This window comes from Penicillium malachiteum, assembly GCF_028827825.1.
Source record: "Penicillium malachiteum strain IBT 17515 chromosome Unknown utg000001l:1.0-8184562.0:1.0-8186909.0, whole genome shotgun sequence".
In the NCBI taxonomy this organism is placed as follows: domain Eukaryota; kingdom Fungi; phylum Ascomycota; class Eurotiomycetes; order Eurotiales; family Aspergillaceae; genus Penicillium; species Penicillium malachiteum.
In genome coordinates, this window is record NW_026643094.1 from 4,093,368 (window position 1) to 4,115,488 (window position 22,121).

Here is a 22,121-nt window from a genome sequence, read left to right on the forward strand (position 1 = left end):
TTTTTATATGCACCTTCCCTCGTCACTTTTATTCATGATACAAAGTTGAATAGACATGAACCCACAGCTTTTCGAGCAATCTCAGTCACGCTGCCAATATGACTATCTTTAAGCCACTGCCGTGTACCTCAGGCTGTCTGGGAAATTTCTTCGTCACTCACAGTTCGATGGCCGGTGAACATGACCACCAGCAAGACCATCAAGATGCTTAGACCACCTAGTGACATCAACATGGAAGTCCATCCCACCCATTCCCTGATATATCCCGCATAAAGTGGACCGAGAAGAGTTCCAACAGAAAAAGCAGCATTGCTTAGTCCAAAGGCTTGTGAGTATGCACCCTTAACGCCGAAAATCCCCGGGCGCTGACTTTCTAAAACATCCGTCGTCATGCTAATTTCAGCCATCATAGCTGGCATTGCCATGGATACCCCACAACCGAACATGAAGAAGAATAAACGCAATAACACTGAGCACATGAAAGTTGGTTTCCTCACCAAGCTAAGTAGCATCATACTTGGCGCAGCTAAGGAGAATCCCGCGACCGCGGGCCAAAATGGTCCAATTTTGTCCACAAGGCGTCCACTCACTGGTGATAAAAGCATTGGGAAAGTATTAGATAGAAATACAACTGCTATTTGACTGGAGTTGAAGTCAAAAAGCTCATGCAAATAAACAGGAAGAACGGCCTCGAATGCCGTTAGGAATGTATTGATCATAGACATTCCGATCATTGCAACCACAAAACGAGGGCAACATAGTAACACCATCAAAGAAGACTCTGCCCGTGAAGACTCGGTAGGTAGGAGCGGTGATTGCTCGCCATTTTGGCAAGGGGGATGTACGCATTCAGGAATCTTCTTCCTTGGAACAGGTCGGAGAAGCAGACGCAATGTAATCTCTAAGATAATGAGGATGAATGCTGGCAAGAATACAGCAAAGTATCCGGCAGTGTCATATACAAAGCCCCCCTATAATCGGGCCACCAAAAAGACCAAGACTCATGCTCATGCTGGTAAAGCCGACTGCATGGCCTATTCCTTCATTCCCGACTGTATCAAGCATCAGGCTGTATCCAATGGTGAAGACGATAGCTGTGGAGCATCCTTGGAGGATTCGTGCGATGACAATCAAAGATAGCGAATCTGTGAGGGAGAACAGGAGGGTACCACCTCCTAGAATGACTAGACCGATAATGAACGGAGTTTGCCTCGTTTCTGTCTTGTCTCCAAGCCATCCGAATAGCACTAAATCTATTAGAATCGACCATACCGAGAATTCAGGGAGGAGGCCATACAAGATCCGAGTATAATAGCAGCACCATACGTGGCCAGTAAGGCCGATGTCCACTGTTGGACATCTTCATCTGGAATACCGACACGTCTGGAGAGGGTAAATGGCATAACAGGTACGATCAATCCATAAAGAAAGACATCGGTGAAAACGGCAACGCAAACTACTAAGATAACGAAATTTGTAGATGATCTCCAACCTGATTGAGGCATTTTGATAAGCAGTGCACAAATGAGTGAGAAATAATATTGCGAGGTATCAAGTTATCATTGACATTTGAATATACTCCGAGATCGAATCACTCGGCAATAAATTGGTCAGCGAGACGCAAATCCAGCGACAAATTTCAAATGTTGTACATCTTCCTCCACTGACAGAAGATGCTGGTCCTCGAACTCCGTATACATTTGACGCAACCAGTCTCGACTTTGATGCTGAGTCAAGTGATCTGTGCTTGCCCATCTAATGACACATTCAGCTCTGTAACACCCGCGAAATATGGAGGGAATCCTGCCTTTCAATAACTTTGAACTCAATTCCCCCGTTCTGTCTGGGGATCTCGGTCAAGATCCAAGTAAAGCAGCCTTTCTCGACATGGGAGACATGTTCGGCGGTTTTACATAGGATTTCCCGCACCTGTAATCATTTAGCAGTGGAAGTGACTCCTTGATATTCTTACCTGTTCTTCTTTGCCAGGGGTTGGGTGAATAGTGGCTATGAGATGAATTTCTGCCATGGTTTTGGGGATTCCAAGGTTAGAGAATGTGTGCTCTCTACCTTGCGGAGAATATGACAACATTTATAAGGCTCATCCTAGGAGATAGCGGGCAGAAGGGATAGCAGATTGTGTCACTGAGGGAAACAATTACGCGACATCTGTCACACACAGCGACTATCCACCGTTAAGCAGGGTCTCGGCTATATGAGGCAGCACTTGAGAGTGTATTTTCCACAATTCAATGACACGATCAAATGCAAAATGCACGACTCTCGGATGCTTGACCCTGCTATCATAGACGAATTTACCCAAAGTCCACCTTTTGAGCTCAGTGAAACTGATAGAGCGGTACTACGAGCCCCGCAAGAGGATTTCCCTTTACATACTTGGGAGGAAATGAAAGCAATAATTGGTGAGCATTATTCCTTCGAGTATATTGAACAAACTGACCATTCAGCCGGTCGAGATATGTCACTCCTTCGACGTACTCCGTTAGATCTCTTCAACTATATCAGATGGACTTTAGAAGCACAGAGACAGGACGGATCAGTTCTGGAATTTATTATCAAGAACAGGCTTCCTTGGGAACCGGAGTGTCATGAGTCGGGAACTGTGTTTCCCTATTCTAATCCAACTCCATTCACAGATCCATCGGACTTCTGCATTCGTCGCAATGACTGGCCATATGCAATGGAGGAAGGGATGGTTCATCTTGTCGCCTGGAGCAAGACCCCTATTGCCACCGATGATCATGGAGACCCCAGTCCAGCCTCGTGTAAAGCCATCGCCGACTTTATTGAGAGAATGTTCTCAGAGCATGTCAAGCGGGGGAAGTATGCGGGGGATAATTTGCAATGGTTCCGAAATCGTACAAAGTGGCAGAGCGTACGAAGCTTGGACCATATTCATCTGGTGTTACGGGATGTAAATGAGACGTTCGTAACTAGGATCACAGGACAGGGTTCAGGGGATATTACCTGTAAAGCCTACCCATGGAACATTTTCGCAGATATTTGACATTAGACATGGTATTCTGCAGATCTTTTGCATCGCATCTTTTATCGAATGAACAGGTGTTCTTCCCGCTATAACCTAATCTTAACACCATGAACTAGGATCTTCTGTGAGACGGTCAGATCCATCGCATGCAAATTGTAATAAGAGGCAAACAAATACTTGAACCCTTCCCAAAGCCATCTCTTGGTCTGATTTGGAACTTCAATGCGCACACATATAACGGTGCCACCTCAGTCATGTCATTCAAACTGAAAGCCCAATGACGACCTTCTCTGATCACAACTTCCAGGAAACTAGAAAGTTTAATGAGGGTTCGATATGAGCAGAGACACAATAACGGATTTATTTCTTCGCAGTCAGAAGGATAAATGGAGAATCTCATTCAAATGAGAGAGTGTCTCAGAAATCAATTTTCTGCAGCTGATCAATATCAAAATGGATTTCAATGACAGCTCGTCCAGCGGTTACTCCTCCAGTCATGATGGAAATAAGGATCTGGCCCACATGAAAACGATAATGGTGACCGGTGCTGCAGGATTTATGTGAGACTCGGGTTTGAAATCTCTCTGGGCAGTCATTCATCTGATCATTATAGTGGAGGATGGTTTGTGCGGCATATGCTGCGCGAATACGGAGACAAGTACATCATCGTTGGATTTGATAATCTGGAATATTGCGCGTCCCTGGCCAATTTTACCGAGGTTCAACATTTGAGCAATTTCCATTTTGTCAAAGGGGATATTTGTGATATCAAAGACGTGGAGAATAACCTTGGAAGATATAGCGTGGATGCAATTGTGCATTTCGCGGCGAAGACTCACGTCGACGAGTCATTCCGGACTCCCCTTTCATTTACCGCGACTAATGTCCTAGGAACTCAAATCCTGCTGGAGGCTTGTCGAAAACAGGGAAATATCCAGAGAATCGTACATGTGTCAACAGACGAGATATACGGCGAGAATGACCCGGCTCAGTTAGTTTCATTCACTGAAGATCATCCTATGAACCCGACAAATCCATATTCAGCAAGCAAGGCAGCAGCGGAAATGATAGTCAAGGGATACCAGAAGTCATTCAAAATGCCGATCATAATAACACGGTGCAATAACGTATTCGGTCCATATCAGTTTCCTGAGAGTATGTTGCACATCAAGTTTACTATAGCTTATACTGACACGAGTGTTTAGAATTGATTCCAAAATTCATCATGCTGTTCAACGATAACCTGAAGATGCCAATCCATGGCGAAGGGAGGAACGTGCGTGCGTTTCTATACGCAGCCGATGCAGCAGAGGCTCTTGACGTGATATTCCATAGAGGCATCCCCAGCGAGGCTTACAACATTGCATCTAGTAACCAGGTGCAGGTTTTGGAAGTTGCAAAAAAGATTGTTCAGAGCTCAAAGCACCTCTCACGAGATCTATTCAACTCAATCGAAATGGTAAAGGATCGGCCTTTCAATGACAGCATGTACTGGACCGATGGAAGCAAACTGGAAGCGCTAGGTTGGAAACAACGCACGGGATTCGACGAGGGTTTGCAAAGGACTATCCAGTGGTACTCTAGGATCGATGGAGTTTGGTGTCAGCGTGACTCTCCATGGAAGGATTATTGAGCAACGAAATGGAATCCGGATTCAGTTGATCTTCCTGTTCAAATAGTGATCATGATAGGTATATACATAATTTTATGTGAGTGAACATCAATACTCGGGCCACTGAGGGTCGATTTGCTCTCTCCATGCGCGGAAGCCACCGCGGATATCACCTATGAATCTCTCCCCATTTCGGTCCAGCCCTAGCTCCTTCATCCTCTTGACAACAATTTGAGAATCATTCCCAAGACGACAAACAACATAAATTGGGTCATTAGATTCTGGGTTCAGAACATCTGAGGGAAGCCACGGCGGTACTGAGGTCGACTGATCCTTATCATCTGACTTTTGGCCCGTTGATGCGAGAATATTCGACATTGGAATATTGATACTATTTTCAAGATTGCAGATCCCAAATTGGGCTGAATCTCGGACATCGATGATCGTGTGGCTCGCGGTATCTGGACATTTTTCACGATATTCCTCTGGCGTAACACGCTCATCAGGTCCCAGAAGAGAAGGGAGAGACGCAGAGCCACAGAAAAACACATAATCCGTTGACCCTATCTTAATCGTATCCAATGAGACGGTCGCGTCGGCTGAGCACACCGCACAGTTTGCCCGTCGAGAACGAAGGCGAATGGTTCGGAAGAGAGGATTTGAATACGCAGAGAAAATGTGTAGAGCGGGTGCAGACGGAGCGGCTGATGTTATCACTTTGATTGCCTCCAGTGCCTGCAAAACACCCATAGTCCCAACGACAGGTCCTAGGATGCCACCATCTGCACAGCTGACCACACTGTCCGCTGGAGGGGGTTTTGGGAATACACAGCGGTAGCATGGCCCGCCTTCCTTGTCTCCAGGAGCTCGAGGGGGATGGTTTAATACCATAAGCTGGCCCTCTGTGCGCAATGCAGATGCAGAGACAAGTGGTTTCCCTAGGAGCACAGCTGTATCCGAGATGAGGTATCGCGTCGCGGGGTTATCCGTGCAGTCGAGAATGAGGTCGTATTCTTTGAAGATAGCAGCGGCGTCGGTAGGAGTAAGATGTGTTCGATGCGCGATATAGTTGACGTGTGGGTTGAGGCTAGCTGGTTAGCACACTCATAGCCCAGGGCCATAACCTATGGGCAGGTACTCACTCTCTCAAAGACTCAATCGCACTGTCCACCTTGTATTTCCCCACGTTATAGCTTCGATGCAAGACCTGGCGATGCAAATTCGATATCTCAACCGTATCCCCATCAATTAATCCAATAGTCCCGACGCCCGCTCCGGCAAGGTATTGAGCTGCGGGACATCCCAGCCCACCAGCTCCAACTAGCAAGACCTTTGCGGAACGCAGCTTGAGTTGGCCTATAGGCGTTAGACAGTCCTAAAATTACCGACAACAAAACTCACCAGGAAGTCCAACTTGTGACACAATCATCTGTCGACCATACCGCTTATATTCCTCCTGGAGTAACGGCCATCGCGACTGGCTGTTTTCCGCGGGGTCCTCCGAATGCGCCGCTTGACTCTCGGCGCGCACGAGATCGCGTTTCAGTCCAGCAAGCTGGGCTTCTGTGGCAGCAATCTGCGCCCGAAGAGAGGCGCATGTTTCTTCGAGTTTTCCCATGGCGTTGAGAGAGGAGAGTCGGAAAAAGCAACTTCGCATCTGGGAAACATTCATTCCCGATAAGATAAGCATACCGCCACATTTCAATCCATACTATTCCAAGCTTCAAATTATGACTGTTTATATTAATGCCAGTATGGGGTCTTATTACTAATTAATTGAAACTAGAATTGACATGGCTATAAAACGGAAGTTTGCTGATAGTGTCACAATCTAGTACTAGTAAGAGAGATATAGTGGTACTAGTAGCACAGTGCTGGTATAGATAGACCTCTTTTACTACTTAAGAAACAGTGCATGTTTTGGAATCTCAGGCTTAATTCAAATGTTCTAGGAAAATGTTCAATTATTTCCCAACTATTGCAGTATAGTATATGGGAAAGGAGACGCTAATACAAAATGGTCACAAATTCTCCCTTATATTTGAGTAAAAAGCTCCCCCTGTAACCACTCTGCCCTGCTAGTCTAGCGGTCGGCGACCCTTCTGGGGGACAAAGGTACTGAAATGCGGACGCTGGACCCATCTTCAGTGGCAGAGACTTTACCGGCGGGTGGGAGGGTATCTGGCTTCGGCCAGGGAATAATGCTTTTTTTTGGAATTTTTCATATTTTTACCCATTATACTTCTAACCTTCCTCTTTCTATTTCACTTCTCAGATCCTCAAAATAAAAAATAATTGAGCGAGATAGAAGGAATTATCGGATGGCGATGGATGTATCAAGTGAGAGCTGTTGAGGCTATTCACGCATTTCTGATTTTGAAGGTCCTGGGTTCGATTCCTGACCTTGCTGGTTTTCTTTTTTTCTTTTCTTGTGATACTACTGGTAGTAGCTGTATACATGTATGGATATAGATGTGAACTTGAATGCCAGGAAAAGTTTAACTTGAACCTTGGAAGACACTGGCAGTCGAGTCCAATAGTACTACTCAAATGCTAATTTTGGTAGTATCATTAACTCCAGCACCTTAGCATTTTAAAGACTTGGACTTGATGAAACAGCCTTGCAGCCTTATCGAGAAGAGGCACAGATCCAACTTCTTTCACCATATGTGCACATATCCATTGATGATCATGTGTAGTAATACCACGGTTGGAAAGCTGATCAAGACATGCAGATTGAATCTTCATTCATACTAGCATGAGTCATGAACACTACCTTCAGGTTCCAACAATTGAACTTGAGGTATTGACGGATGATAGTAGTGGACGGCTCATGTGATATGCAAGAAAAGCTTATATCGGGATGGGTTGAGGAAACTGAAATTGTTTGCAATGCTCCGGGCTCGTTGATACATATGCAATCTGTGTGGTACGTGAAGGCTATTCCTCGAATCCCAGTTCATCGTGACCTACTTCGTGCAGTCTACTATTTCCGACAGTCCGAGACATAATATTGAGCACTTGGACTGACCAGAAAACTGCCTCTGGCGATATAAAACCAGGTCGCCCTTGAGTGTACATGGATTTTTACTACTGAATACATGTGCATAATCGCTTCTATATACAACTGCAAACATGAATCGCGTGGCTGTTGCCCTTTTTGCATTTCCATTGGCAGCGCTCGGAGCCGTATCACCTGTGGAAGCATTACTCCCACGGCTATATGCCAGTGAAAAATATGCCAAGTGGAGTGCTCAGAGAGAGGTGCCACTCGATGGGATGTGTCAAACGCTTAATACTACAGATGCATTGTGAGTGCCTCAAATACTACGATGGGCAGAAGAAAACTAAGATATACAGATATCACAATGTTGGATCTGTGTATATCCCCTGCGAAGCACCTGCGGGGAAGAAGGCAATGTGCACGGTCTATAGGTACGGATTGAAATGCCCCAAGCAAATATGAAGACGTTGTTAACCTGAGCAGTGATTCCAACTGCCAGGAAGCGATGCTCTCTATCGATCGTTCCCACTATAGAATGTTCGATCGTCCCCATCAGGCCTCCAACATGGTCGACTACGTCGGTGGACTGGTTCAGAGCATAAGTTGTGAGATAGTCGACCAGTCACACGTCGTGATGAACACCAATAGCCACCCATCAACCATGCATGTATCTCAATGTCTTGGCGATCAATGTACCATCGATTTGGATTGTCACGCCAATGCAGGTACCAAACTTCATTGCTCGCAGAGGAAGAGTATGACATGTCAACGGGCACGCTACATTTCCCAATGTGACGAATGCAAGGAAGACCACCAGTGTCGCGAGGGATTCTGTACTAGCGTCAACGGACTATTGAGGTGCATGCCGAAGCGTAGCGAGGGTTCCATTTGTTCAATTAGCGCGGAGTGTACAAGTGGCACAAAATGCTGCGATATGGCGGGCGGTGCTCGGTGCTCTCGAGGGTTGTGTTCCCCAAGGAGTGATACCACTGAATGCATGAATATCGGTGGTGCTTGCTACGACTCTTCGTCCTGCTGCAATGGGAGTTGCTTGTTTGAGTCATCAGTGATTATGGGACAGTGTATGTGAGGTTTGTCTAAGCGGATAGTTGGACGACAATAAAATAGCTGAATTGAATGAGTATTGATTGAATGTGTTATCTGTTGCTACATATTGTAACTCTCCGATGAGCCTAGTCGAAGGTCATAGGCCAAGGCCTAGACTATTTCTGGCCGAGCTTCAATTTCATCAACTGGTGTCGCGCTAGAGGATCACCATGCTCGTGTATGAAGCCCGGGGAGACCACCCGGTCTGGAATCTATCCCATATTGCGATTACGTGACACGGACTGCTGTGAGCCGCGGAGTGTGGGTTCAATTGTTCCTTTGTAACATATCAGTAGGTGACTTCAAAATTTGAAATGTGGTAAAATGCAGAATGAGAAGGGCCTCAGAGAGAAGATTAAAGTCGTCAAAGCCTTACACCACTTGAAGCTTGTAGGTATGGCATTCCGACTAAGGATGACTATAAAATGATTTCATCATAACAGTGCAGGGTGGGGATTGGAGAGTAGAGATAGAACTTACTGATGATGTTTGGAAACTTCGCTCTGGTTAGTGCTGGATGGACTCAGTCATCATAGGATATAAGCTTTCGAGAGTATAGGCCACTCTGAGTTTGAGTCTTTGACTTTTGATCATTGCCCTCGTAATCTAAGGCTTCTGAGACAGTCTCATCCATCTGCTCGGCTGATCTCTTAGCTTTTCTGCTAGACGCAGCATGGGGTATCTTCTCTTCAGTCAGGGGGTGTTCCTGCGATTTCTCGGGGAGGTTTCTTCGGGCTTCATATTCAGCGTTGTCTTGTTCTAGCTCCCTTGCGCGTATCAACGCATGGATCTCACTGTGCCGGAAGATCTCGATTTGTTCATCGGTAAGGGTTCGCTTCACGCCATCTGGATAATAACCTAGGTCATCCTCTCCCGTTTCTTCGTATTCGGTAGGCTGACTGGTGAAGGCATGGGGAGTTGGATTTGCGGGAAAGTGCTTGGCATGGAAAGCTTGGAGATCTTCCTGTAATAAATTAGCAGGGCCTCACATTAAGCAGATAGAACCTGACTCACCAGAGTTACTGTTGGGATTTCAACTCCCATGACTGTGGTGAGGGATCTCAAGTTTCGCGTTCGCGTCGTTTCGGCGTCTTCGGCCCGGACCTGGATCCACTCGGCTATTTTGATTGGTATGGATATGTACACGGTAGATAGACCTTAGTTATTTGAGTAGATCGAGCGAAAGGAGGAGAGCAAGGGGACAGGCAAGATTGACGCAAATCGCAGCTGGTTCACATATGTTGGATCGCAGCAGTTGATGAAAGGCGGCCAAAAGCTGACTAAGTGTACACGAAAAACCTCGGGGGCTTTTCAGGGCTGCGAGGCCGAATCTTAACCCCCTTTTCCCTCCCCCAAAAACTCATCGAACAAATTAAAGCTCCTTGAAACTTGCCCTTTTCATGCGAAAGGGCCTATTTTACTGGAAATTCTCGAATTTCTTTGACCAGATGGCAGCATTCTGGCCCCTCCAATTGGCCCCTTATCTTGACTCTTTTAGACACTGCTCTCAATAGAGAGGTAGCCAATTGGTTACCTGTAGCCTCAGATGCTCTCGAGCTTCTTCATATTGAAGAGAAATCAATTTAATGCAATTCGCCAATCCACGTCTAATCATCCCTCACGCCTTGTGCGCCTCCCGAGAAGCTTCCTCACAACCTCTACATTCCCATTGCCAGCCGCAAGCCAAGTTGGGGGACTTATGGATGAACAGAACATAGTATCCAGGACTGTAACTAGGAGTTTCAAGCTCCATGGTTCAAGTTGCGTACTTGGGCTGACGTGCAAGCCTGTTGAATTATAAAACCAAATATTAAAATGAAGAAAATCCTCACCCACCAGTACATTCGTCCCAATCCTCATTTGCAAATCCAGTTTCTGCAGCTACATCGATATGCACGGGACGGAAGGGCTATACAAGACTGTTTGCTGAACATGGTTAGCACGAGCGCTGCTAGTTGGACACCCCAAGAATACTAAAAGGATACCCTTCGTTTGATTAGGTTTAGCGTATACACCTCCATACACATCTCGCTGTCCAGGTGACACCAATGTAGCATCCATTTCTGACCACTCCTCCTTAACTAATATCTTGCCGTCGCTAACAATAGTTCTTCTATAGCCTATTATTTTATAAGTAAGCCTACTTCTGATGACCCTTGTAGTCTAACCGAAGCACTCGCCAGTATCTTTTTGAATCATCTATATAATATCCTTTAAATGTATATATTAAGATAAAAGGAATATATGACTAATATCTTTTAAGTTCTCTAGCTACTTAATTTCTATTCAAAAAGGCTATAATATCCTAAATTAATTTCCCCTTAGCTACCTGATCTCAAGCTACCACTTCCTTTAGTTAATTTTACTTTATCCATTAATAACAGCAAGGTAGAAGGTAGAGGTCCGAGTCGTAGATGAGGAGTCCGTGGACATTGGTGTAACTGATTAATTACATTGGCGGCAGCGAGACATGTAAGGAGGTGTATACGCTAAACCTAATCAAGCAAAGGGTGTCCTTTTAGTATTCTTGGGGTGTCCAACTAGCAGCGCTCGTTAGCACATCTTCACCCCGCTGCGATCAGGATAAACACCGAAGTACTTCCAAAGTACATTTACTAGCGCAATTACTAGTGATGCATTGAGCGCCTGAATTAAGTGACATAAAACTCGATTACCCCTCAGCATGTAAAGTTAAGATTTGAAAAGCTTCGCCTGAACTTAATTGATTGATCACCCGAGCGTCCCGCAACTATGTCTGAATCAGCTCCTTCTCGCAACATTCTTATCGTCGGTGCAGGCCTAGGAGGTTTATGTGCCTCTCTTGCGCTCAAAAGAAAGGGTCATACTGTGACAGTGATCGATTCGGTTTCTGAGTTTGTTGAGGTCGGTCTACCTCTACTACCTCTGGCATTAAACTAATGACTCCAGGCTGGCGCCGGTATACGAATTCCCCCAAACTCATGCCGTCTCCTACTTCGCTGGGGAGTTGACTTGAACGGAATCAAAAAAACCATTTCCACAGGATACAACTTCGTCCGCTGGGAAGACGGCTCCACAATCGCACGGCTGCCCTTTCTGAACAACGAAGAAACACACGGGGCTCCTTATTACCTCGTTCATAGGGCCGACCTCCACGCTGTTTTGCTCAAAGCAGCTCTGGATGCTGGCGTTACTGTTCATAAGAACCAGCGGGTGGTTGATTATGACTTCAGTATACCAGCGGCAATCACTGCAGAGGGAACCTCGTGGACGGCAGAGTTGCTGATCTGTGCTGATGGTATGAATACTTTCATAGGCTCTGTATAGAAGCTGACATATCTCAGGAGTTAAATCCATCTCAAGACCATTGCTTACCGGTCAACCGGACAAACCCCGCGACACAGGAGATGTTGCATACCGCATTGTAATACGTGGTGAGGAGCTTCTCAAAGACCCTGAGCTGGCAGATTTGATAAATAAACCTGTGACCACCTCATGGTGTGGACCAGACGCTCATGTAGTGGGCTATCCAATTCGAGATGGAGAACTTTACAATGTGGTTGTTTGTGCAACCTCCCAAGGCGAGACAACTGATGAAGTATGGGTCGTCGAGGGGAACAATGAGGAGCTATGCGAGCGGTTTTCAACTTGGCATTCTCAATTTTATAAGCTCTGTCAACTTGCGCCTTCATTTCAGAAGTGGCGCCTATGCGACTTGCCTATACTGTCTACTTGGATCCATCCCTCTAAAAAAGCTATTCTTCTGGGAGACTCAGCGCATGTCATGTTGCCCTACTTGGCGCAAGGTGCTGCGCAGGCGTGCGAAGATGCGGGGACGCTGAGTCAAGTCCTCAGTCGGTACACCGACCTCTCCGAGGCGCTGAAGCAGTATGAGAGCCTACGTCGACCACGGGCGTCGGTGATTCAAAGCATGACTAGACAGCACCAATATATTCTTCACATCGAGGATGGAGACGAGCAAGTGCAGAGAGACCAGGTCATGAAGCAGGACGCTCCTTTCAACCCTGTGTTCTGGGGTTTTACGGAGCGACGGCATTGGCTTTTTAGTCACGATGCAGAGGATTTAGAAATTCGAAAGGGTGGCGGCTGGGAAAGCCCAGCTATACATTGATCCTATGTCGACTGGTTCATTCTAACAAATGTTTGAACCTTGGAATATTAGGTATCCATGGATGTACCTAGGTAGTAAGTACATGGCGCAAAATTTCAATTTCTTGAAGTTCAACATTTCCAAGGTTGAGGATTTGAACTTGAAGCTCCAGCACTTGAGGGCTTCGAGTTGGCCCCGCCCACCCGTGGACGGGCAGTGAAATATATAGTATAACACTATCAACATCATCATGATGATTTTAGTATACCATACCACCGACACTTTCGATTGAGTAGTACTAGTATGTTTGAAATAACATTTTTTCCTCAGGTCTAAAACCAGAGCCTTTTATCTTAAGATATAATTATTTTTTAGCTTGTTAAAATGCATTGAGGAGATATAAGAAGAAAAATAAAATGGTGGTTTCTGCTATCCGCCGGGCGGGATGTAAGCAAATCTTTTTATTTTTTAATATTTTTATCTTTAAAAAGTTGGGGCTATAATGTCATAAAAGTCAAATCACATCAACTGCTCGCATAGCTCAGTTGGTAGAGCGCATGACTAGTAAGACCTAGCAATTCCTTAAAAAGGATTTATGAAGTCAATCATGAAGTCTCCGGTTCAAATCCGGATGTGAGCATTTCTTTTCGTCCTTTTGAATCTTTTTTTGATGGCTGTGACATATCCCTTCATCATCGCACCATGCTACAGCCTAATTTTACTGCGCAGTCCAAAATTTCCAATACATATGTGCATATATTCATATTATTAGTTTCAAGTTTAAATTTTCTGGCAGACTAGATCAATCTGCCGCCGATCCTCCCGGGGTGACAAAACTGTGATTCATGGCACACATCCATGGATGATGGACCTCGGGATCCAGCCTGCCGGGTTATTCAGCATTTGCACACTTCCAAGACTCTTTCAGGCGAGGTCGGGTTCTTCATGCACTAGTTGCCTGACCTTGAGTATTTCGAGCTGTAAACGATGTAATCCTGCAGGCCCGGGGTAATGACCCAGCTGTAGCATCGATGTCAGCCTGGATGCGCGACAGCCATTTTTGACAGCCTGAGGTTAGAACAAAAGTTTACATACGCTTTGAATCAAGTATGGCCTGGTCTGCCTTTTCAAGTTAACAAACATATCTAGATGCTAGGTAAGATTGTTGAATTCACCTATCCTCGGGTATGAATGAGACTATCTCAGAGGGGTAATACTACCGAATTCGGCCGACGATGTATGCAGCATTTCTGAAGAGAAGTTTCCAAAGTACTTCACAGGTACATTGTTCCCCGCATTTTGTTCTCAACTGGTCTAACAAGTATTCATTAACTAAAAAACCTACTAGAACCTTGGAGCCTGATTAATAGAATTTAAGCAAAGCCAATTCATTTTTCTCCTATCCTCGTAATCCAAAATAATCATGAAGAAAAGCGCGGCAGCTATTGTAGTGGACACGAAGATCGAAATTAAGCAACGAGATATACCCCTGCCTATTGGGACCGAAATATTGGTAAAAATTGAGGCAGCAGGGGTACGTGGAACGGACGTACACCTCATCCAAAGATCGATTCCATACTCCAACCTACCGTCAGCGTTCCCGGGCATGAAGGCATCGGACGCATCATCAGATTAGGACCTGATGTGGATGATGAATGAAAAATTGGGGATCGAGTAGCTCACAGGTTGCTGTATTCGATCTGCCACGAGTGTGACATATGCAAGACGGAGAACGAGCAGCTTTGCGATAGCCGAAAACTGAGCGGGAAAGATGTTGATGGTTGCTGGGCAGGTATGGTCCGGGGATATCCTTCATTCAAATTGTTTGCCACCCGAGCCTCATTCAAGACTTTACCTGTACTAGAGCATACCGTCGTCGATACTAGATATATTATGCGAGTTCCGGAGGACATCGCCGCCGGGGATGCCGCCCCAATATTATGCGCTGGTGAGTGAGTTAGACTCAGTTGTTGTGACACAAAAACTGACATCCTCATAGGAACGACGGCCTATCGAGCTTTGAGATTAGCAGATCTCAAAGCAGGTAAATGGGTGGGGATTGAGGGTTGTGGTGGTGGTCTTGGGCATTTGTAAGTGTAACATGGATCCAAAACATGTCTGGAATTAACTCTTCAGGGCTGTTCAATACGCCAAAGCGCTTGGGCTGCGAGTACTTGGAATTGATAGTGCGGATAAGGAAAGCATTTGTAGGAAACTCGGCACCGACGTCTTCATAGACTTCGCAAAAACCAAGGCAAGCCTCATGATCATGTATAAGCATCCTATTCTGACCTCAATAGGACCTCCCAGCAGATGTGATTCATATGACCAATGGCGGGGCCCATGGTGTTTTAGTCGTCAGCTCCAGCCCAAAGGCCTATGAGCAAGCGCTAAGATACGTTCGAAAAATGGGAGCTCTAGTTTGCATTGGGATAAGTAAGCTTCTCTCTCAAGTATTTCTGCGACACATGGAATTTCTCACCAGTCAAAATAGCTTCAACGCCCATGCAATTCCCTATAGGACCTGAGTATTTTGTGGCAAGAGGCGTGCGCCTTCTTGGAAGCAGCACAGGGACAATGAGTGAAACTAAAGAGGCCCTTGAGCTTGTCAGAGATGGACGGGCGAAGCCAATCACCGTGAAGAAGAAATTGGTCGACATCCAAGAATGTCTCACTGCAATCGAGGCGGGAGACATCGTTGGAAGATATATCATAAGTGCGACATGAACCAAAAGCCTGAGGCCAGATCTGGAGGCCTGGGTGTCGTCTAGTAGCACTGGCATTACCAGCGGACCTATATGTAGAAATTATTAGTATATGCATCCCGAGGTCCCATATCCATCATGATAACCAAAAATCACAGTGGTAGCACTAGTAGTAGCAGTAAATCAAAACTAACTTCTAACCAGCATCAGAAAAGCTTTTTACCGCTATTTAGACCCATCATGATGGAATGTATTGATCAAATAATTCATTCTCACTTCACAAGCTCAATATCTGCTGGTCCCGGACCTGACCCGATCCGCTGCGCCGCTCTCTACCCACCACACCTAGCCTGTCTCTTTATGGTTTGTTCGCAGGCGGGTATTTGATCGTCTGATTTCAAGGCCGATCAATGGAAACAAAAAAGAAGAAGCAGGAATTTCATGTGGAAATAGGTGGATTCGTTTGATCGGAACTGAGAGGCTACCAACTACAACCTCTGTGCCAAGAGTATATCCCATCGGCAATGAGAGAAGTCCCGATTCTGGGAGGCTTCTATCTTCAAAAACAAGCAGGAAGCACACCTCTTTCGGAGCCCAATTATTAGGCAGCATTTCAAAGCATTGACACTTGTTTCCAAGGCTCAATGAAACCCCAGAGCGCTGATCCTCTCCGCATATTTCCCCTCATCGGAATGAGATACACCGAGATGAATCCTCGAATACCTGCACAAAGACGACAGCAGCACTGGTATAAATGCAAGTACGATCTCTAGCCCATGAGTTTTTCATCATCGGAGATGCGCTCAATAATCACATCTTTCTTGCTGCCGCTTCTTGCAGCGGCAGTGAAAGTGCCTTATGAAGAGTATATACTAGCTCCAGCCTCGCGAAACCTTGTACCTACGTCAGTCTATCAAGTCAATGGTTCCGTTACAAACACGAACTCATCCGGGAAAGCCACTTTCAATGGTCTATCCTCTTTCACCTTAGACTTTGGCAAGAATGTTGCAGGTCTAGTGTCACTAGATGTGGAATCCGTCTCATCTCCCAGTGCGTTTCTAGGAGTGACATTTACTGAATCCAACCTTTGGATCAGCAGTAAGTACTCTGATGCTACCGGAAACTCAGGATACGATTCAGTTCTTTGGTTCGACGTCGGAAAAGGAGCTGGAGTCTATACCCCGGGAAGTCAGTTCCAACGAGGCGCGTTTCGTTATTTAACCGTGGTGTCGAACACAAGTGCAACAATTAACCTCAACTCGGTTCATGTGAATTTCACCGCTGCACCCATGCAGAGCCTACGTGACTATACCGGATGGTTCCATTCCGATGACGAGCTGATCAATAGAATTTGGTATGCTGGGGCCTACACGAATCAACTGGCTACAATTGAACCAACAGCTGGAGATGCTATTACCTCTCAGTCAGATGATATAACTGTCCCAGAAACAAACGCTTGGTACAACAACTACACTATCACCAATGGCAAGAGTACCATTACTGATGGGGCTAAGCGTGATCGACTTGTCTGGCCTGGCGACATGGCCATCTCGTTGGAGAGCATTGCAGTCAGCACCGGGGATCTGTACAGTATCAGGATGGGGCTGGAGTCTTTGCTAGCCTTGCAGAAGGCGGATGGGCAGCTTCCATACGCGGGACTTCCTTTCAATGGAACTATCAGCTACACTTATCACCTGCATAACCTCATTGGAGTATCGTTCCTCTATCGCTTCTCGGGTGATACAGCTTGGCTTTCGAGCTACTGGGACCAATATGTGCGAGGTGTTGAATGGGCGTTGGAAGCTATTGACGACTCTGGATTGGCCAATGTGACCTGGAGTGCTGACTGGCTCAGATATGGTATGGGAGGTCATAACATTGAAGCGAATGGAATTCTCCACTTCGTTCTAAAAGACGCACAGAATCTGGCGCGGGATGTTAATCAGACCTCGATGATCAGCCACTGGGCCAGCGTCGCCGCAGGTATCAAGACTGCTGCAAATGAGCTCCTATGGGATTCTGAAGCAGGGCTCTACCGCGACAATGAAACCACAACTCTTCATCCCCAGGATGGAAATACGTGGGCCATCAAGTCTGGTCTGACTTCTAGCAATCAAAGCACCATCATTTCCAAGGTACTACAAGCCCGCTGGGGTAAATATGGTGCGCCCGCGCCTGAGGCCGGTGCAACCATCTCACCGTTCATTGGAGGCTTCGAGCTACAGGCCCATTACATCGCCAAACAGCCAAACCTGGCCTTAGATCTACTGAGACTTCAGTGGGGTTATATGTTGCTTGACTCTAAGATGACGCAATCCACCTTAATCGAGGGATACTCCACCGATGGGTCAATTCATTACGCTCCGTATATCGATGATGCGCGTATATCGCATGCTCACGGATGGTCTACTGGTCCGACGTATGCGCTTACAGCGTACGCCGCTGGAATTCAACTTACTGGGCCCGGTGGCTCATCATGGAAGATTGCTCCGCAGCCGGGAGATCTCACCACAGTAGATGCCGGACTTAGCACTTCCCGTGGCGTTTTCTCGGTTCAATATACTAAGTCTTCATCTGGTCAAGGATACAGTCAGTTCTCATTCAGCACACCCACCTCCACGAAGGGAAGTGTTCGGCTCCCTGGCGTCATTGGCACTCTGGTGTCGAGCATTGGGCAAAAGGTGAAACTGGTGAATGGAGTGGCGGTGATACCTGGGGGAAATTGGGAGTTAGAAACTGGAAGTCATTAGTGAACATTATTCACTATGCCCAACTTTCCAGTTCAGGATTTATCAAGTGTCTATCATTTATGTGTGATATAGTTACATCTTTCTCGTGACATCCATCTGCAGATTCCAGGCTTTCATACAGCCTTTCCTCGTATATCGAACCCATTCTTCTGACCTTGCACAATCCTATGTTGATTGGCTCGATGAATTGAAGTAGGTAGACGGGCAATATGGCTAATCTTGGGCTCATGGCAATTGAAAGCCAAGCCACTCTCTATTATCATCTTGAACACGGGCATACCTGATAGACCTGAGTTAGCTTGCACATGTGGTAGCAAGTACTGGACGATGAATGACTTACTCTAGCATGAGCCTGAACATAAAAACTTCAATATCTTCATTTCTGAGCGCCAGGTCCGCCCATGCTGAGCCGTCCTCTCCAATAGACTTTGCAATCTCCTGGCCAGTTGGATCTTCTTGGAAAAAGCGAACCAGTTCGGCAATTTCAATGCCATCCTTGTGAAGGGGAACATAGTGGACCCATGGGATTATGATATTCTCATGCCATTCACGGAAGAATGTCATCTTGAAGGGGACACTCTTACTACGCAAGAAAGCATAGAACCGACCGCTGTATGCGTGGCCATCCATATCAAGCAGATATTTGTATTGCCATGCATTGCTTTGGGGCTCCTTTTCGACAGTCTCGAAGAACTCTTTCTCTTCTGTGCAGTCCGCATCGCAGTCGATGATATCCGTAAAATGAGCGTTGAAGTAATCATTTACTGATTGGTCCGCCTCTTGTAGTTCCCAATTAGAGTGTCCTTTTGAAGCACACTTAGCTCCCGACTTTTGATGCATCACATTATGCGGTGATTGCGGCTTGTTCAAAGCCTCGATGATTCTCTGTCGTTGCAAATAACGCCAGCTACCTCCCTGGCTATGTCCACCAGTAGTTCGTCCCCGCCAATAGAGCTGGGGTTTCTTCTCCTCCCATGGCACAGAGCTCTCTGGATCAAATCTCGCCCCACCTGTGTAGTAGAATGGTGACGGAATACCGATATCCTGGAATGAGGAAGGATGCGACATGGAGAACATGGGGACGAGCTCATTGCTCAGCTTGAACGAATTAGGACGTTGGAAAACCCCGAGGCGATGCCTTAATGACGGACTATTGCACATATCGCTTGCGGCAGTTTGATTGAATACGAAGCCCCAGGGCTCCATGGCATACGCAGCTGTATTATCTGGCGCATCGCCATCCAACGACATAGCAGGAGACTCTGGTGGACAAGATAGTCGGGAGTGGAGCCATGTTTCCTGGAATTCGATATTGATCCATCTACTCATGGAAACAGGTAATATAGCGTCATTGTCGCCCGGTGAAAATTGGCTTGAAATTTTCAAGTGGGAATTCAGGCTGGATTGTACCTCACGGCCCTTGGCAATAAATCTATTCAATTGCTCATGTGGAACCACTACTCGCGGCTCGTCATGGGCATTGAATTGGAGATTCATATCCGGTAACCATTGAACAAATTTATTCAAAATATTCACTGTCGCCTCTCTTTGGAATCCTCCTTGACCCTTCCCGAAATCAAAAACTTCTCCATTGCGGATGGAGATACCCATCACGAAGGTTTTATTGACGAACCCCAGATCCTCCCTTACACGAGAACGTATCACGCTAGGTGAGAGTCCCCAGAAAGGGAGAAGGCTATGGTATATCGTGTCGAACTCATCAATTAAAACGGTGTCTCGCGACTTCGCGAACTCATACCATTCATCGAAATGGGGAGGCGGAGGCATCTTATACCTCCGTTGGTACTCCACCACCGCCTCTTCCAACGTCTTTGATTGAGTTTGGAGGCTCTTATTGAAAGTCTTCCTCGCTTGTGAAACTAGCTCAGCAACTGGATGCTGACAAGCTCGAGCCTCGAGTGAATCGAGAGGCATTGAAGGGTTGAAAATGCCCACAACATTGTAAAAGAGCACCAAAACCACCGCTAGAACAGCAATGATGGAGATTAATTTCCTCCTGCTAGATTGAGCATAAAAAGAATTTGACCTTTGCCGGGCGCTTTCTAAAAGTTCATATCGGTGTTGGCCCCATTTCCCTGTACCAATGGCTCCAATGATTATGACTGCCGTCGCATATAGTGAGCGTATTGGGGAGAGGAGCGCGGATTTCAAATTAGAGGTTTGCTGCATCTCCCAGTCAATTTATTGGGTAAAATGCCTTAAATCAACGCGCCGATATAATGAATAATATGGTAATACAGAAACAGAAAAGGAGAAATCTCAGCCTCGCATACGACCGTGGCCAGCGATCCGAGTGGGTGGAGACTAATATCCCGTGAGGCTGCCAAGTGGACGCGTGTTAAATGGACGCCTCCTGTCCTGATTGAGCTTCGTTAGTAAGCCATCAACGCCTCCAACTCAATTGTGTAAATTACATTCTGGAACGCAGAGAAGAGATTTCTCAAGCGATTATGGATGTCATGGGTGGCGGTAGATGTGCTCATGTAGGTACTGATCGAGACAATGGCAAAGAGTTGCTCAACATGTAGGATTGGAGGAAAGTGAAGTCTATCTGGGCTCTGCTCTGCAAATTAACAGGCTAAACCTAGTCAGGACATCGGGGGGTGTTTGTTTAACAATAAGAAGATCGCCAAGACGGCGGATCGCCCGAACTAGGCATGTATCGGCTGAGATGTCGCGGTCTCTCGAAGCCTTAGGCGAGATTCTGAAACATGGGATTGAAACCTGATGAATGAATTCACCCAAAGAAGTTTAATTCTTTGATCTCAATATAGCCTGACTGTTTTTCTCTGCTCTCAATCAAGGGTCTAATCAAACTATGCCGGCCCCCACTGGCTGCACTACTACCACTGCCGGTGATAGTGTTCAACGCAAACTTTTTCCACAACATTGGGGCAACGAACTGTACCTATGGTATTATTATATTCTAATCTTCTAGTGATGCAAGACACTCCGAATCTGTAGGAGCATACAATACTACTTCGTACCCGGCGTGGATATGATATCACATCTGACTCGGAGTCTTGCCAGTGCACAAGTTGAACTTGAAAGCACCTGAGCCTTTTCAGCCCCACAGGGTGCTGCTCACCTTGAATCTACATGATAACTGCAAGTTGAAGAACTTGAACTTGATTGAGGCCAAGTTTGAGTTTTTTTATACTAGTTGATCATAATAGGACTTCAGTGCCTAGTTGTACATAGTCCGTACTTCCCCAAGGTCGGCGCCGTCTTTTATGAACAGTTTGCATAAATGCTAATGCTAACCGAGTACATCACCCATGTGGTATCCGCCGAGTCTTTGATTTTTACATTGAACTTGAAGAGCCACTTCCAAGGTTCAATGTTCGCCGGTTACAGCATCATCCATATGATAACTCTCGTCAAATATCTTTTATTAAGATGATTATATGCCACTGCCATTGGTTTCCACTGGCACCAATATTCTTGATGTATGTGGTATTTATTCAATTGTCTTCGAGTGTGCCAGTGCTACTTCAAGTATTGGCCACGCGTCGAGCCCCACTCCCAGTCTATACTTTTATTAGCACTACGTACTTCCGCGGGCCGTCTATGGATCCTCATGCACAGACTCTACCCCATATCTACATAATATAGTTCGCTCTACTACACACATGTGCATACTATTATTGGATCGTCGACTGGTCGACCTTGGGATGGATGTTCAGTTTCGGGCAGCCTGAGGATCCCTAAATTTTCGGGTTCTGATCGTTTAGCCGTAGGTAGGGGACATTAGGGGGACATATAATATGATTGGAACATTGGAACTACTCTAGGGCTAGTGTTGATACTTCAAAGCATTCA

The 22,121-nt window shown here is 46.1% G+C and overlaps 10 protein-coding genes across 10 annotated transcripts; 5 read left to right on the plus strand and 5 right to left on the minus strand.

Annotated features, from left to right (window-relative positions):
- Positions 1-128: 128 nt before the first annotated feature.
- On the minus strand, positions 129-419 carry N7483_001550 (uncharacterized protein; the record flags this gene model as incomplete). Its single annotated transcript, XM_057084987.1, has 1 exon — positions 129-419. The coding sequence occupies one exon, from the start codon at positions 417-419 to the stop codon at positions 129-131; it is 291 nt and encodes a 96-aa protein (XP_056951136.1).
- A 535-nt stretch (positions 420-954) lies between these two features.
- Positions 955-1,505, minus strand: N7483_001551 (MFS amine transporter; the record flags this gene model as incomplete). The annotated part of the gene is made up of 2 exons (XM_057084988.1): positions 955-1,247; positions 1,298-1,505. The coding sequence occupies 2 exons, from the start codon at positions 1,503-1,505 to the stop codon at positions 955-957; spliced, it is 501 nt and encodes a 166-aa protein (XP_056951137.1).
- Positions 1,506-2,272: 767 nt separating this feature from the next.
- On the plus strand, positions 2,273-3,028 carry N7483_001552 (GIG1 family protein; the record flags this gene model as incomplete). Its single annotated transcript, XM_057084989.1, has 1 exon — positions 2,273-3,028. The coding sequence occupies one exon, from the start codon at positions 2,273-2,275 to the stop codon at positions 3,026-3,028; it is 756 nt and encodes a 251-aa protein (XP_056951138.1).
- A 435-nt stretch (positions 3,029-3,463) lies between these two features.
- Positions 3,464-4,643, plus strand: N7483_001553 (dTDP-glucose 4,6-dehydratase; the record flags this gene model as incomplete). The annotated part of the gene is made up of 3 exons (XM_057084990.1): positions 3,464-3,570; positions 3,624-4,165; positions 4,216-4,643. 3 exons carry the CDS (start codon positions 3,464-3,466, stop codon positions 4,641-4,643), a joined length of 1,077 nt encoding a protein of 358 aa, XP_056951139.1.
- Positions 4,644-4,730: 87 nt separating this feature from the next.
- On the minus strand, positions 4,731-6,240 carry N7483_001554 (HesA/MoeB/ThiF family protein; the record flags this gene model as incomplete). The annotated part of the gene is made up of 3 exons (XM_057084991.1): positions 4,731-5,709; positions 5,765-5,978; positions 6,024-6,240. The coding sequence occupies 3 exons, from the start codon at positions 6,238-6,240 to the stop codon at positions 4,731-4,733; spliced, it is 1,410 nt and encodes a 469-aa protein (XP_056951140.1).
- A 3,016-nt stretch (positions 6,241-9,256) lies between these two features.
- On the minus strand, positions 9,257-9,777 carry N7483_001555 (DUF3807 domain-containing protein; the record flags this gene model as incomplete). The annotated part of the gene is made up of 2 exons (XM_057084992.1): positions 9,257-9,697; positions 9,748-9,777. 2 exons carry the CDS (start codon positions 9,775-9,777, stop codon positions 9,257-9,259), a joined length of 471 nt encoding a protein of 156 aa, XP_056951141.1.
- Positions 9,778-11,484: 1,707 nt separating this feature from the next.
- On the plus strand, positions 11,485-12,844 carry N7483_001556 (uncharacterized protein; the record flags this gene model as incomplete). The annotated part of the gene is made up of 3 exons (XM_057084993.1): positions 11,485-11,616; positions 11,662-12,010; positions 12,057-12,844. The coding sequence occupies 3 exons, from the start codon at positions 11,485-11,487 to the stop codon at positions 12,842-12,844; spliced, it is 1,269 nt and encodes a 422-aa protein (XP_056951142.1).
- Positions 12,845-15,147: 2,303 nt separating this feature from the next.
- On the plus strand, positions 15,148-15,550 carry N7483_001557 (uncharacterized protein; the record flags this gene model as incomplete). The annotated part of the gene is made up of 2 exons (XM_057084994.1): positions 15,148-15,259; positions 15,345-15,550. The coding sequence occupies 2 exons, from the start codon at positions 15,148-15,150 to the stop codon at positions 15,548-15,550; spliced, it is 318 nt and encodes a 105-aa protein (XP_056951143.1).
- Positions 15,551-16,325: 775 nt separating this feature from the next.
- N7483_001558 (putative alpha-L-rhamnosidase A) lies at positions 16,326-18,278 on the plus strand (the record flags this gene model as incomplete). Its single annotated transcript, XM_057084995.1, has 1 exon — positions 16,326-18,278. One exon carries the CDS (start codon positions 16,326-16,328, stop codon positions 18,276-18,278), a length of 1,953 nt encoding a protein of 650 aa, XP_056951144.1.
- Positions 18,279-18,503: 225 nt separating this feature from the next.
- On the minus strand, positions 18,504-20,213 carry N7483_001559 (uncharacterized protein; the record flags this gene model as incomplete). Its single annotated transcript, XM_057084996.1, has 2 exons — positions 18,504-18,558; positions 18,619-20,213. The coding sequence occupies 2 exons, from the start codon at positions 20,211-20,213 to the stop codon at positions 18,504-18,506; spliced, it is 1,650 nt and encodes a 549-aa protein (XP_056951145.1).
- Between the last annotated feature and the right edge of the window lie 1,908 nt (positions 20,214-22,121).